Source organism: Lethenteron reissneri, chromosome 60, assembly GCF_015708825.2.
Source record: "Lethenteron reissneri isolate LAM-NWPU_2019-01 chromosome 60, ASM1570882v1, whole genome shotgun sequence".
NCBI classification, from domain to species: Eukaryota; Metazoa; Chordata; class Hyperoartia; order Petromyzontiformes; family Petromyzontidae; genus Lethenteron; species Lethenteron reissneri.
Window position 1 is genome coordinate 6,871,749 of NC_083838.1, and position 16,798 is coordinate 6,888,546.

At 54.0% G+C, this 16,798-nt stretch overlaps 1 protein-coding gene across 1 annotated transcript in view; it reads left to right on the forward strand.

Annotated features, from left to right (window-relative positions):
- Positions 1 to 1,215: 1,215 nt before the first annotated feature.
- The window catches only part of LOC133357964 (uncharacterized), a 34,502-nt gene continuing 18,919 nt past the window's right edge, over positions 1,216 to 16,798 (forward strand). The window contains exons 1-2 of the mRNA XM_061576190.1: positions 1,216 to 1,397; positions 5,483 to 5,540. Coding sequence (XP_061432174.1) covers positions 1,299 to 1,397; positions 5,483 to 5,540 — 157 coding nt within the window. The 5' untranslated portion in view covers positions 1,216 to 1,298. The remainder of the gene's footprint in view (positions 1,398 to 5,482; positions 5,541 to 16,798) is intronic.

Consider the following 16,798-nt stretch of genomic DNA (forward strand, 5'->3'; position numbering starts at 1 on the left):
CTACCCCTGGGCCCTCCTCATCTCCATCTACCCCTGGGCCCTGCTCATCCCCATCTACCCCTGGGCCCTCCTCATCTCCATCTACCCCTGGGCCCTCCTCATCCCCATCTACCCCTGGGCCCTCCTCATCTCCATCTACCCCTGGGCCCTGCTCATCCCCATCTACCCCTGGGCCCTGCTCATCTCCATCTACCCCTGGGCCCTCCTCATCTCCATCTACCCCTGGGCCCTGCTCATCTCCATCTACCCCTGCGCCCTGCTCATCTCCATCTACCCCTGGGCCCTCCTCATCCCCATCTACCCCTGGGCCCTGCTCATCTCCCATCTACCCCTGGGCTCCTCCTCATCTCCATCTACCCCTGGGCCCTCCTCATCCCCATCTACCCCTGGGCCCTCCTCATCTCCATCTACCCCTGGGCCCTCCTCATCCCCATCTACCCCTGGGCCCTGCTCATCTCCCATCTACCCCTGGGCCCTCCTCATCCCCATCTACCCCTGGGCCCTGCTCATCTCCCATCTACCCCTGGGCTCCTCCTCATCTCCATCTACCCCTGGGCCCTCCTCATCCCCATCTACCCCTGGGCCCTGCTCATCCCCATCTACCCCTGGGCCCTGCTCATCTCCATCTACCCCTGGGCCCTCCTCATCTCCATCTACCCCTGGGCCCTGCTCATCTCCATCTACCCCTGGGCTCCTCCTCATCTCCATCTACCCCTGGGCCCTCCTCATCCCCATCTACCCCTGGGCCCTCCTCATCTCCATCTACCCCTGGGCCCTGCTCATCTCCCATCTACCCCTGGGCTCCTCCTCATCTCCATCTACCCCTGGGCCCTCCTCATCCCCATCTACCCCTGGGCCCTCCTCATCCCCATCTACCCCTGGGCCCTCCTCATCTCCATCTACCCCTGGGCCCTGCTCATCCCCATCTACCCCTGGGCCCTCCTCATCTCCATCTACCCCTGGGCCCTCCTCATCCCCATCTACCCCTGGGCCCTCCTCATCTCCATCTACCCCTGGGCCCTGCTCATCCCCATCTACCCCTGGGCCCTGCTCATCTCCATCTACCCCTGGGCCCTCCTCATCTCCATCTACCCCTGGGCCCTGCTCATCTCCATCTACCCCTGGGCCCTCCTCATCCCCATCTACCCCTGGGCCCTGCTCATCTCCCATCTACCCCTGGGCCCTGCTCATCTCCATCTACCCCTGGGCCCTCCTCATCCCCATCTACCCCTGGGCCCTGCTCATCTCCCGTCTACCCCTGGGCCCTGCTCATCTCCCGTCTACCCCTGGGCTCCACGATGGGCAACACGGAGGCGAAGCCGGAAGAGGATGTGCAGGAGCAGCCGCCGGGCATCGTTCTCAACTCGTACCAGCACAACGAGAACCGCAAGCATCTGGTCAGATGCTCGCCGTCACCACTGTCATCATCAACATGCATCATCATCATCACCACCACCACCGTGATCATCATTATCACCACTACCACCACCACCACGATCATCAGTATCATTACCACCACTATCATCATCACCACCACCATCACCACTATCATCAACATCATCACCACCACCGCCAGGATCATCATCATCATCATCACCACCCCACCATCATCACTACCAACAACAACCGCCATTCGCCACAAAGTGGCGGTGACGTCACCACGACGCTTGTGCCAGGCCATGTGCACCTTGAGGCCACGTGAAGTGTCGAACGCCCGCTGGCAGGAGGTCACGGGGCAGACCCAGCAGGTGCCACGGGTCAACTGACTGAGATGAGTGGCCGATGCACCACCTGCCCCCCCTACTGTGCCAACTCGCTGTGCTTTAGCCACCCGGTGCTCCGCTCGTTGTTGTGAGCGTCACTCCTCCGCCCTCTGTTGTTGTTGGAGGTCGACTGCCTCCAACTGCCCAGTAGCGTCCTTCACGAGCCTCCTCCACAAAGGCCGACCTTGACACCACTGGTACCAGTCATCGGCATGTCCACTCAGCTCCACATCCTCCTGAACCACATCACTCCATCTCTTCTCTAGCCCGTGCCGTGCCCGTATAGCCCCCTCGATCCGGCCAAACAAAAGCTGTTTAGGCATGCGGTAGCTGGGCATGCGGGCTACATAGCCCAGCCAACGCAGCCTTGCCTGCCGGAGTAGCTCACCGATGGTACTTTGTCCAGATCTTTCAAGGATTTGTGAGCTCCTCAGACAATCCAGCCTGGTTAAATCCAGGATGGATCGTAGGCAGGCCAGCCTAAATGTTTCCGGCGAAGATGTTCCATTAGGGTGGTCCACGTTTTGCAAGCATAGAGAAGGGAGGCAATAACTGGCCGAGAAGACCTGAAGCTTCGTGTGGAGCGCAAGACCATGTAGCTTCCACACAGCGTTACGCAACCGATGAAAAGATAATGTCGCTCGACTGATTCAGAGTAAGACCTCTGATGTTAAACTGGAGCTGGTCATGAGCACACTGCCCAGGTATGGGAAACTCTTCACTCTCTTCACAACTGCCCTATCACCAATTGGGAGTTGTGGGGGTGGAGTGTCCGATTGTACAAAATACCCAGGCAGGTGCTTTGTTTTGGTGGGGCTGATGGTAAGGCCCCACCTCTTAGTGGTAAGCTCCAGGTTCAGCAGCAGCGCCCCCAACTCCTTCTCTGAGTGAGCAGCAATTACCAGATCATCGGCATTACATAACATGGTTGAGCAATAGGGAGCCATCTCTTGACTGCACCCGGGCATCGAACAGCCTCCCATTGTATCTGTACCAGATGGAAATTCCTCCGGTACAGCTATTGAAGGCTTCATGAACTACGTGGTCGAAATAGATGTTAAATAATGTGGGAGGCAGAGGACATCCCTGTCGCACCCCAAGGTGTACAGGGAATGGCTCTGACTCCCGGCCACGTAGTTTTACCCGGGCCCGCTCACCATCATGAATGTCCTTAATGATCGTGAGCAGAGGGTCAGAGACTCTGAAAGCATGAAGAACAACCCAGAGCCCAGGCCTACTGATGGTATCATAGGCCTTGACCAGCAGATGGACGGAAAATATGGCATCTGTGCAGGACTGCCCTTTCCTGAAACCGCATTGGGGCTCCGCAAGCCTCTCCTCAGCGTGCCTCGCAAGGCGATGTTGAATAATCCATGCCAGGACCTTTTCTGGCACACTGAGGAGGGAGATGCCCCTGTAGTTGTTACAGTCTGTGCGGTCCCCCTTCTTAAAGAGGGGGACCACCGGGGCATTCTTCCAATCCTGCTGAACCCATCCAGTGGTCCAGACTGTTGTTATGATGTCATGTAGGGCAGTCTTTGCACAAACGCCACCCTTCCTCAGCATTTCGCTTGGGAGATCATATCTGCCCGGTGCCTTTCCTGGTCTCAGACTCTGGATCGCCTTCAGTATTTCCTCCACAGATGGCACCTCAGCCAGCCTCTCACAGGGGGTGACTTCTTCTAATGTTTGAGGCACCGCAGCCTCGGGAGGAATATTCCCATTTTGTCCCACGTTGTTTTCCAGGCTGAGAGATTTCCCCTCCCCCAGGACCTCACAGAAATGCTCAGCAAATCTGCAAACCTGTTCCGGGGAGTCGGAGATTGGATCACCATTCTTTCCCCTAATGATGGTAATAGGTGTGGCGCTGCAGGTTACTTTTTTATCGAATTAAAGAGCGATTTGTGATCGCGTGCCATTGAGGCAGACCCCATCTCCTCAGCAACCCGCGACCACCACCCATCCTTGCAGCGCCTCACGGCTCTCCGAACCTCCGAGCGAAGGCTGCGGTAAGCCTCCTCATTCTCCGATGTGGGATGCTGTAGCCGATGAGAGTGGGCCTGTCGCTTTTTCTCAGCCAGCTTGAACACCTCCTCTGTCAGCCAGGGTCTCTGGGGAGGTCTGGACCGTGTACCCAAAGTAGCCATTGCAGCTGCATGAGCCACAGTCCTAAACCTCGCCCATTTCCCCTCGACATCAGGAGGAGTGGGGGACGATGCCAACCCCAGCCGCAAGCGATGATGAAATTCTCGCTTGCAACTTTCATCAGCTAGCTGAGACCATGTCACTAAGGGTTTGAAAGGGGTCCTGGGTGTAAACCCACCACCGGAGTGGAAGAATGGCAGGCGCATCTTACAGATGACAAGTCGATGGTCAGTGGGCAGATCAGCTCCACGGTAGGTCCTGGTGTCAAGGACATGGGCCCACATCCGCTGTTCCGTCACTATGTAGTCCAGCAGATGTTCTTGATTGGACCCAGCATGCATCCATGATGTTGTGTGGATGCGCCGATGCCGGAACAGCGTGTTGGTAATTACAAGCCCATGGGTTGCACAAAAATCTAGCAGCCTCCTGTTGTTGTTATTGAGCTGATCTGGCCCATGCCTTCCAATCACTCCAGGCCAGGTGCCAGCATCATGACCAACTCTGCATTGAAGTCACCCAACAAGATGACTCTAATTCCGAGGGGCAACTAAAGCCAGCACCTGTGACAGGAGGTCATAGAAGGCATCTGACTCATCGGCCTTGCCTGCATCCCTCCGCGGATGTTCGTCTTCAGTGGGGACATAAGTAACCACGACCACCACTCCTCGCCTCTGGTTGATGGGAAGGCGAGCCCAAAGTAGCCTGGGGCTTACAGCTTCCCACACCTCACCGCCACACTCCCACGCTCCCACGCCCCCCTTATTATTTTGTTCAGAAGAAGAGCCACTACCTGTTGTTTGGCAGTCTCCTGCCCCGAGTAGAGGACTGTCCACCCCTCATGGTGGCAGGAGCCAGAGCCGGTCCACCGGACCCCCTGAATGCCACAGAGATCCAGGCGGTACCGTTCCAGCTCCTGACAGAGGAGTGGCAGCCTCTCCTCCGCAGTGAGTGTTCGAACATTCCACGTGGCCACACGTACACGCACACCGTACACTCACATACAGTACACACATACAGTACACACACACGGTACACTACACACAGTACACACACACACAGTACACACATACAGTACACACACAGTACACACACAGTACACACATACAGTACACACACAGTACACATACACAGTACACACAGTACACACAGTACACTACACACAGTACACACAGTACACTACACACAGTACACACACACAGTACACACACAGTACACACACACACAGTACACACACACACACAGTACACACACAGTACACACACACACAGTACACACACACAGTACATACACACACAGGACACACACAGTACACACACACAGTACACACACAGTACACACACAGGACACACATCGATGGGGGGGTGGGGGGCGTTTTTTCATCGATGCTGGGAATTCCTCTCCCATCGATGATTCCTCCCCCCATCGCCCCCATCGATGGGGCGGGGGGGGGGAGGCCTTAATCCAGCAGTGGATCGAGCGTGACTGTTGACGATGACTGTGGTGGGGGTGATGATGATGACGACGATGATCACGACCATCCCTGCTTGCGCGTGCGTCTCTGTTGCTCGTTTCAGGACGTGGCGCACAAAGCCGACTCCAATTCAAAGTCTCCAGCTCATGCCGGCACTACAGGTGAGCCCTGAACTCACTCACTGCTGCTGCTGTGTTCACTCACTAGTACTGTGTTCATTCGCTGCCGTGTGTTCACTCGTGCCCACCGTGGCACCAACAACACCCCTCAGCAAATCACTTGTTGAGCGACGTTCACCGCGAGTTGCTCCTCATACACACGCGCTTCCAGGCACCGGTGAGTCCAGAGGTGGGACAAAGTCATTGTTATGCAAGTCCAAGTCGAGTCTGAAGTCATCAAATTCATGACTCGAGTCTGACTCGAGTCCAAGTCACATGACTCGAGTCCACACCTCTGCCGGTGACTACTAGTGTATAGTAGTGTATAATGTAGTGTACAGCGTAGTGTGCAGCGTAGTTTATGATAGTGTGACATATACCACCAATTATATATTACACCACCCCTGTACATTGTGAAGCATCACCCACACCGAGCCGGCCATCCACACTGCCAATCCACCGCATTCAAATATTGTCTGGGGTTGCCAAACTGGACAGACCGGGCTTTCAAAAAATCAAACGAGGTCCCTTGAATGTTTCGTCAAACGCCCCCGGATTTGCACGGCGTTGTGCAAACTCAGAAAGGGTTCGCAGTGGGGTAGGAGGGGCTGGGTGGGTGGGCTGGGTGGGTGGGGTGGGGGGGCTGGGTGGGTGGGGGAGGGGCTGGGTGGGTGCGGGGAGGGGCTGGGTGGGTGGGTGCGGGGAGGGGCTGGGTGGGTGCGGGGAGGGGCTGGGTGGGTGGGTGGGGGGAGGGTCTGGGTGGGGTGGGAGGGGCTGGGTGGGTGGGGTGGGTGGGTGGGGGGAGGGGCTGGGTGGGGTGGGAGGGGCTGGGTGGGTGGGGTGGGTGGGGGGAGGGGCTGGGTGGGTGCGGGGAGGGGCTGGCTGGGTGGGGTGGGGGGAGGGGCTGGGTGGGGTGGGGGGAGGGGCTGGGTGGGGTGGGGGGAGGGGCTGGGTGGGGTGGGGGGAGGGGCTGGGTGGGGTGCGGGGAGGGGCTGGGTGGATGCGGGGAGGGGCTGGGTGGGTGCGGGGAGGGGCTGTGTTGCCTCCGAAACATCGTGATTTATTATTTTATTTTATTTCCATTATTACTTTTATTAACTTTTAATTTTATTTTTTACCTACGTGACTTTACCGAAAAAACCTAAGAGTATGGGGGTGACGCTCCTTGTGCATTGTAGGAACAATGGAATTAACTCGTCATCCACGAACACGTGGGCGCACACGAACACGTGGGCGCACACGAACACGTGGGCACACACGCGCACGACGGAACTCATTCGGCATCTCCCAACCTCTCTGCACGGGGAGACATGCAACACGTTGCGACATTAGGAAGCAACTCGGAGCTTATGGCACTTTCCAGGAATGTAGAGTGAAAACTGATTTATTTAGAGCTGATTTGTGCGTCTGTTTAGTTTGTTATTCTGCCCCCCGCCCCTCTCTCCGCACCTCCAATTAGCACAGTCGGCTACGTACGGTGCGAAAAAAATTCAACATCCATACATTATTTGGTGACGCTGCTGCGTTGGCAGTGGTGCAACAGCACAAACAACACAAAACAAATAAACCAAACACGTCCCATGTCAAATAATGTAACACTGTGTGGTCCTCCAAGGGTAAAAACAAATATTTCATAGGCGACGTTTCGGGCAATGACCATTCTTCTCGGCATAGAGATGTACGTGTGTGTCTTCTGAAGAGTTGTTTAAGTTCCATGAAGAAGGGACATTGCCTGAAACGTCGCCTTTGTGTGTTGGCGCCATGGTGGCCAGATGTTAACTCCCTCGCCTGGCGTACAGGAGGTCGTGGGTTCCATCCCGAATCTGACGCCTGCTGCTGTGTATTTGGAGTTTGCGTGTCTCTCTCTCTCATCATCATCACGGTGGCTAGGAGATGTTAACTACCTCGCCTGGTGTGCAGGAGGTCGTGGGTTCGATCCCGACCCTGACACCTGCTGTATAGTTGGAGTTTGCGTGTCTCTCTCATCATCATCATCACGGTGGCTAGTAGATGTTAACTACCTCGCCTGGTGTACAGGAGGTCGTGGGTTCGATCCCGACCCTGACGCCTGCTGCTGTATATTTGGAGTTTGCGTGTCTCTCTCATCATCATCATCACGGTGGCTAGGAGATGTTAACTACCTCGCCTGGTGTACAGGAGGTCGTGGGTTCCATCCCGACCCTGACGCCTGCTGTATAGTTGGAGTTTGCGTGTCTCTCTCATCATCATCACAGTGGCTAGGAGATCTTAACTATCTCGCCTGGTCTACAGGAGGTCGTGGTTTTAATCTCGACCCTGACGTCTGCTGCTGTATATTTGGAGTTTGCGTGTCTCTCTCTCCCCGTGGTCGCGTGGATTTTCAACTTGGCTCCACCGGGTTTCCCCTACACATTAATAAGCACGCGTTTAGAGAGCGGGTCTGCTCTAACTGCCCACACGGTGATAAGGGGCCGTCCATAAATGACGTCACGCACCTAGGGGGGGGGGGGGTTAGACATGTGTGACGAGGCGGGGGGGGGGGTGAGAAATGTGACGTCACATCAAAATGCGCAACTTTAAATAAATATAGAAATAGACTTTTTAATAAATGTTTTCTCCTACAACATCGGAGTGCAGCGCTACATTAAATACGCACTACAATGACAATAGTTTAAAGCGATTTGAAGCAGGTTTTATTTTCAAAATGGAAATATGGTTTTGGGGGGGCAGAGCTTTGTGACGTCATATTTGAAGGGGGGGGGGGGGTCTGACTTTTGTGACGCCAGTGAGAATTTTCTCACTCAGTGAGTATTTAATTGTTTTATTTTTATTATTTTATTATTTCCCTTCTACGTGACTTTACCGAAAGAACCAAGAATATGAATCCCTGCAGTCACGAAAGCTTTAAATCAATAACATTATATTTAAATATTTATACATAAACATATTTATATATAAATAAATGTAAATACCTGAGTTGGTAATTTGTTACAAACCGGAATTGTCACCTGAAATGTGTCAACTTGCGCACCGATGTGACCCACAAAGACAAAGATCCCCCGTATAGCCTCTAACAGGCTATTGGGGCAAGTGCTGTGAGCGATGACCAAAGATAAAGATCCCCCGTATAGCCTCTAACAGACTGTTGGGGCAAGTGCTGTTAGCGAATACTAAAGACAAAGATCCCCCGTATAGCCTCTGACAGACTATTGGGGCAAGTGCTGTTAGCGAATACTAAAGACAAAGATCCCCCGTATAGCCTCTAACAGACTGTTGGGGCAAGTGCTGTTAGCGAATACTAAAGACAAAGATCCCCCGTATAGCCTCTGACAGACTATTGGGGCAAGTGCTGCTGGCGAGTAACAAAGACAAAGATCCCCCGTATAGCCTCTGACAGACTATTGGGGCAAGTGCTGCTGGCGAGTAACAAAGACAAAGATCCCCCGTATAGCCTCTGACAGACTATTGGGGCAAGTGCTGCTAGCGAGTAACAAAGACAAAGATCCCCCGTATAGCCTCTAACAGACTGTTGGGGCAAGTGCTGTTAGCGAGTACCAAAGACAAAGATCCCCCGTATAGTCTCTGACAGGCAATTGGGGCAAGTGCTGTTAGCGAGTACCAAAGACAAAGATCCCCCGTATAGCCTCTAACAGACTGTTGGGGCAAGTGCTGTTAGCGAGTACCAAAGACAAAGATCCCCCGTATAGCCTCTAACAGACTGTTGGGGCAAGTGCTGTTAGCGAGTAACAAAGACAAAGATCCCCCGTATAGCCTCTAACAGACTGTTGGGGCAAGTGCTGTTAGCGAGTATCAAAGACAAAGATCCCCCGTATAGTCTCTGACAGGCAATTGGGGCAAGTGCTGTTAGCGAGTACCAAAGACAAAGATCCCCCGTATAGCCTCTAACAGACTGTTGGGGCAAGTGCTGTTAGCGAGTAACAAAGACAAAGATCCCCCGTATAGTCTCTATCAGACTTTTGGGGCAAGTGCTGTTAGCGAGTATCAAAGACAAAGATCTCCCGTATAGTCTCTGACAGGCTATTGGGGCAAGTGCTGTTCGCGAGCACCTATGAAGGTCGGTACTGCACAACTATGTGGGGGTGACCCGGCCGCCTTTGTCTCCCCAGTGGCGACGTTTTTACACACCGCACCAGGTACTCATTTGAGGCCGAGTCGACCTAGGGGAGGCCCAGGAGCCGGGTTCAGATGTATAATTGGCGGGAATTGAACACGCGGGTCGTTGGGTCCGTCGGCGCAGCGCGCTAACCGCTGCGCCACCGCTCCCCACGTAGAAGTTATTTATTTATTATACGATTTGAGGGGGGCGACCCCCCCCCCCCACCCACCCTGCCCCTCCTCCCCTCCACACGTGGTGGGTTTGTCGCTAACCCTCCGCCAAGGACTGTGCGTGACTAAGGGGCCGTCCATAAATGACGTCACGCAGCTAGGCGGGGGGGGGGGTCAGACATTTGTGACGATGTGTGACGAGGGGGGGGGGGGGGGGTGAGAAATGTGACGTCACATAAAAAATGTGCAACTTTAAATAAACATAAACAACACGTTCTACTTAATTAAATTGACTTTTAATAAATGTTTTCTCCTACAACATCAGAGTGCAGCGCCACATTAAATACGCACTACAATGACAACAGTTTAAAGCGATTTGAAGCATGTTTTTTTGGGGGGGGGGGGCAGAGCTTTGTGATGTTATATTTGAGGGGGGGGGTCTGACTTTTTGTGACGCCGTGTGACGATGGGGGGGGGGGGGGGGGTCAAAAATCGTCCAAAATCGCGTGACGTCATTTATGGACGGCCCCCTAATTCGGCCGGAATGCCGCCCCCATTCTGTTTTCCGATCCCGATACGCCACAAAATGAAATCAAAGGGCGCGGAGAGGCGCAGGATCGACGCGAGCTGGACCGCTGCATTGTGTTTTTAATTAAAATCTTGAATTGTTACGATTCCAAAGAACACAGGATGAGATGTTACTATCCTTTGTGCAAGCACTTCCAAGAGTTCACGAACAGTGAGCCTGGTGAAATTTGGGGAGCGCATCGTCAGTAGTGATCCTTTGGTTCCTAGGGTGTTTCGGCCTTTCATACTATACACCCTCCCCAAAGGCGGCCAGCGACAGGGTGATCAATCCTACGCTTGCGTCCCATTCCCAATTAGTCATAGGAGTTGCCTTGTTGTTGATAGCCAACATCCCATCGAAATTGAGAGAAATGAAAATAGTTTGAACCGTTGGGATAGCAACAGGCTTTGTGCTGCTTGGAAGCGAATCGCCGAAAAATTAATTGTTTAAATGCATTGCCTAGTAAGGCAATGGGGATTACCTGTGCACAGACAAACACATTCCTGCGGAGGGAGCTGGTAGGAACGTCGGGTTGCTCGGTCAATGGCCTGCAGGGTCAACGGCGGCGTGGTGTATTCCGCAAATATGGCCGACTGTGAGGGCGGGCACAAGCCGGCGTGAGTAGGTGAAACGTTGAGTTTTATAAGGGCACCACGGGGTGACCAGCCCCTCCCCACCCAGCCCCTCCCCACCCAGCCCCACTTCTCCCACACCCAACCTAGCCCCTCCCCACCCAGCCCCTCCCCACCCTTCCCTCCCCACCCAGCCCCTCCCTCCCCACCCAGCCCCTCCCCACCCTCCCCTCTCCACCCAGCCCCACCCCTCCCATTTTTGGATGCACGACGGACGGACGGACACAATAATCCCCTGTGGGCTGGTGGAACCAGGAGCTTCCTACCAGTATAACAGCTGCTCAGTTGAACACGTAGGCTTTCGCGACCAATATAATTCACAATAAAGGTGTTTGGGTTAGATCTGGCAAATCGCCCGATGATGTTGGATGTAATTACCAGCGAAACGTCATATCCACAACATTGTAAATGTTGTGGATTCACTCTTCAACACACTGGTGGGCTCAAATAGTATACTGCAATCTTGATTTGAAACTTTCAGTGTCTGCAGGAATCCATACTCTTTGGTTCTTTCGGTAAAGTCACATACGTGACCTGCCCCCACCATCCCACCTGCCCCCCCCCACCATGCCACCCCCCACCTGCCACCCCCCCACCTGCACCCCCCCACCTGCCACCCCCCACCTGCCACCCCCACCCCCACCCCCCCACTTGCCACCCCCCCACCTGCCACCCCCCCCACCTGCCACCCCCCTACCTGCCACCCCCCACCTGCCACCCCCCCACCTGCACCCCCCCACCTGCCACCCCCTCACCTGCCACCCCCCCCACCTGCCACCCCCCCCACCTGCCACCCCCCCCACCTGCCACCCCCCCACCATGCCACCCCCCCACCTGCCACCCTCCCCCACCTGCCACCCCCCCACCTCCACCCCCCCACCTGCCACCCCCCCCCCTGCCTGCCACCCCCCCACCTGCCACCCCCCACTTGCCACCCCCACCATTGCCACCCCACCCCCCCCCCCACTTGCCACCCCCCCCCTGCCACCCCCCCACCTGCCACCCCTCCACCTGCCACCCCCCCACTTGCCACCCCCCCACCTGCCACCCCCCCACCTGCCACCCCCCCACCTGCCACCCCCACTCCCACCCCCCCACTTGCCACCCCCCCACCTGCCACCCCCCCACTTGCCACCCCCCCACCTGCCACCCCCACCCCCCCCCCCCCACCTGCCACCCCCCCACCTGCCACCCCCCACTTGCCACCCCCCCACCTGCCACCCCCCCACCTGCCACCCCCACCCCCCACCCCCCCACTTGCCACCCCCCCACCTGCCACCCCCCACTTGCCACCCCCCACCTGCCACCCCCACCCCCACCCCCCCACCTGCCACCCCCCCACCTGCCACCCCCCCACTGCCACCCCCCCCACCTGCCACCCCCACCCCCACCCCCCCACTTGCCACCCCCCACCTGCCACCCCCCCACCTGCCACCCGCCCACCTGCCACCCCCCCCACCTGCCACCCCCCACCTGCCACCCCTCCACCTGCCACCCCCCACCTGCCCCCCCCCACCCCCCACCTGCCCCCCCACCTCCCCCACCCCCTCTGGGCGAGAGCATTGTCGCTCTCCGATCCAAGTCAGCTGACGCTTGTGCGCTGTTTAAAGATCACCGCTGGTGAGACAAAGGCGGCCGGACGTGGTGATGGTGATAGCCCCCCCACTCCCCCCACTCCCCCCACTCCCCGTGCCGACCTTTATAGGTGGTGCTCGCGAACAGCATTTGCTCCATCAGCCTGTTGAAAGTCTTCACGGTGGTGGGGCTTTGTCTTTGTGTGTTTGTGTGTCCACGCACACACAGGAGACCACATCCTGGTCTCCTGTGTGTGTGTGTGTGGGGGCATCGTGTGACACCGGTATAACCAGTCCACGTTCACAGTGCGAAAGCCACCACCACCAACACCACCACCAACACCACCAACACCACCACTAACAACACCACCACGACCACCACCACCAACACCACCACCAACACCACCAACACCACTACTACCACCACCACTACTTCCCATAGACTCATATAAAGACCCATAGACTCATATAGAGATCCATAGACTCATATAGAGACCCATAGACTCATATTGAGATCCATAGACTCACAAAGGTATTAGTCAATTAAATGAAGGGGTGTCACGTAATTTATCACAATTAATCTCTCGATTAACGATGCACGGTGACCATATATGGGCAAAGACACGCCCCCTTCGGCCAAAGCCACGCCCAACTTTCTTCAATATGTGAGCAAATCTCTTCTGATCGGTGATTTTGTCGGGTGTACGATGTTATCATAATACAGTGAAAGAGGTTCAGCATTGTGCGTACAGTAATGTACATACAAACGGGTTCGATCCCGACCCTGACACCTGCTGTATATTTGGAGTTTGCGTGTCTCTCTCATCATCATCATCACGGTGGCTAGGAGTTGTTAACTACCTCGCCTGGTGTGCAGGAGGTTGTGGGTTCGATCCTGACCCTGACACCTGCTGTGTATTTGGAGTCTGCGTGTCGTGGGTTCAATCCCGACCCTGACGCCTGTTGTGTATTTGGAGTTTGCGTCTCTCTCTCATCATCATCATCACGGTGGCTAGGAGATGTTAACTACCTCGCCTGGTCTACAGGAGGTCGTGGGTTCGATCCCGACCCTGATGCCTGCTGTATATTTGAAGTTTACGTGTCTCTCTCATCATCATCACGGTGGCTAGGAGATGTTAACTACCTCGCCTGGTCTACAGGAGGTCGTGGGTTCGATCCCGACCCTGACGCCTGCTGCTGTATATTTGGAGTTTGAATGTCTCTCTCTCATCATCATCACGGTGGCTAGGATGTTAACTACCTCAGCTGGTGTACAGGAGGTCGTGGGCTCTATCCAGACCCTGACGCCTGCTGCTGTATATTTGGAGTTTGAGTGTCTCTCATCATCATCACTGTGGCTAGGAGATGTTAACTACCTCAGCTGGTCTACAGGAGGTCGTGGGTTCAATCCCGACCCTGACGCCTGCTGCTGTATATTTGGAGGATGTTGTTGTATATGTTGGGTATGAAAATTTGTTATGTTGTATGCGTGCGTGGGTGAAATTATTATGTTGTATATGTGGGTTATGAATATTCAGTGGAAATAATAATAATTAAATGAAATTTGGCCAAATGTGTAATTATCCGGAAATATGTTAATTATGTAATTACGCACATTTTAATTATGCCAATTCGAGAGGTAATCGTATTAATTATGCGAGTGGGTGTAATTATGATAACGCAAGTCGTTATGATAACCAGACCCCGGTTCACCCCGTTATCGCTTTAACATTTACTGAGTATGTATTAGTGTGTTTATTAAGGTCACCAAGTTCAAATCTCAACGCAGAAGCAGATCTTATGCATAGATTTCAGGAAAGAATCACACAACCACTTCTGTATTGATCAATTTATTACTAATTCAACCTTAACTATGATATAGTATGCGAACTCTCAACCCCGGAACGTCAATACGGCATCAATACAGTATCATCAACGATTGTCTGATTTCACTTTGACAACGGCACATGGATCCCGCATAACGCGATGGTTGTTAGTGAGAGAGAGAGTCGTTAAAACATGCAAATACTATGCTAAGAAAACCTTAACGTTAATGAATGATTATACTCAATATTGTTCACGCAGTACCGCACTCCTTATTGATCTTACGCAACCCTTATCACGTTGTTAACACCTTGGGTCACGGAACAGTTGAATATTCTGTAGAGGATGCGAGTACGTGCGGCGATTATGACTGAAAGATACTTGAAAGATTATACGGCGATAAAAAAAACACAATCGAAAACAGTTATTATTCTTAAAGGCACCAATCTCAACAGATACATCGGCAGGTTATCTCAGAACGGCTCGGAGTAAGGGCCTGCGACGGTGCTCCTTTTCCGAAGATCGTTATCTTATACCAAGTTTACTAATTGGGGACCAGATCACCTGATAAGGATCCGGTGGGCCACCACTCCCCACGTGAGCGTGGCTCGGCGGAAGGAGGTGCCAAGAATCAGTTCGTATTGATGGATCTGTTGGGAATTTATGCGATTAAGAGTACAGCCCACTAAATATTAAAGATAAAAATTAAGAATACTCTTATAAACGACGGAGGGCCATCCCTCGGTCTCGTTGTGATGCTTTCCAGCCACGGATGGCTTATGGGTTCGAGTGTTTTTGAGTGGTAAGAGTTGTCTTGAATATTCAGTGTTCGGAGTCGAATCTTTAGGTCAAACAGACGCCTGGTGGTCGTGTGGTGAGGGGGCGGTGCGCGTCATACGTATCAGTCGATCCCCTGTCACCGTGGTGGTTCGGATGGCTGTTGATACGCTGTCGCAGTTCGGAACCCGGTCGGTAGGTGGCGCCCACAACTCGCTCGTAGCGTGCAGCGCTGGATCGTCGCCAAACCGCAACGATCACCACTCCGGCGGCAGCAGAGATTTCCGGCTCGGCAGAGGTTGACGAGCTGAAGATGAGTCGAGTCGACCCGCTGGTCGCAGCTTGCTCCTGAGTCGACCCTCCCGGTCGAGCTCGCTCCTGGGTCGACCCGCTGGTCGCCCTCGCTCCTGAGTCGACTCTCTGGTCGCACTCCTGAGTGGACCCACTGGTCGCACTCCTCCTGAGCCGACTCTCCCGGTCGCGCTCCTGAGTGGACCCTCTCGTCGCACTCGTTCCTGAGTCGACCCTCCCGGTCGAGCTTCTGAGTGGACCCTCCCGTCGCACTGGTTTCCAATGCTCAGGATCCTTTACTTTATGCCGAAAATTCCCCCTGGATCCCGCCCACAAGGCGGGGCTTCTTCCGATTTTTGCTGTGTCAGGATCTGTCCGTAGGCAGGTGTGTCCATGTGTGTGTCCGTACGTCCGTGTGTCCTTGTGTGCATCACTGACGGTATATTCCGTTGTCACACTCCCTCCATAAAACCCACGAGCAAACAATCAGATGTTACAAATTGCCTCGAAGTCGTCTCTCTGTCTGGGTGCAATATTATCTCTTGTCTGGCCTTCTTCATGACCCAAAACACAGACGTTACAAATCGTCTCATAGGCGTCTTTGTTCGTGTTGCACAACCTGGAGGGAGGGGCAACACTCTCTCCGACCCGGCGCACAAAGAAATGGTTAAAAGTTTTAAGTTAACATTTGTCCCTTACTATTTCACAGTTATGATTTTGTATGTAACCTAAGGTCTGTCGTTTCCCATCGTGGTGCTTGACTCAAGTGTAGGTGTTTCCCCGAGCGTATACACACTCCTATCCCGCGCTGCGGGGATACAAAGACGGCCGGGATCTCCCTTTCTCTCCGACCCTGGGTTTAACATCGTTTTTTTTATTATGTATTATATTCGACCTGGTTGTGATTCATCCCGTTATCCTGGCTTTTCCATAAGTTTTACTTTGTCTTTTCATGCATATACTTATTACTATTAATTTATTTCCGATATCTTAGGTTAAGGGGTAAGTTTCTTGATCCTAGGAATTCGTATTCCTTGGTGCCTGGATGGTTATATAAGCGGAATATAGTTTACGGTGAATAGCGTTAACATTGATGTTATGTGCGATATTATGTATTGTGATGTCTTTAACTTAACTTGTTTGTCAGGGCTTTACTGACACGAAGTTGCATTCATAGCCCGCAGTCTTTGCCCCACCCTATCTCTGCTCGCCGTTGTTGTTGCCGTCCAGCTGCCGTTAATTCAAGGCCTCATTAATTTCCGTCACTCCTGAGTAGGTGAGGGCGGTTGAACCTTGGAGTCAGTTCTGGTTTTTGTCTGCCTGCTTCTT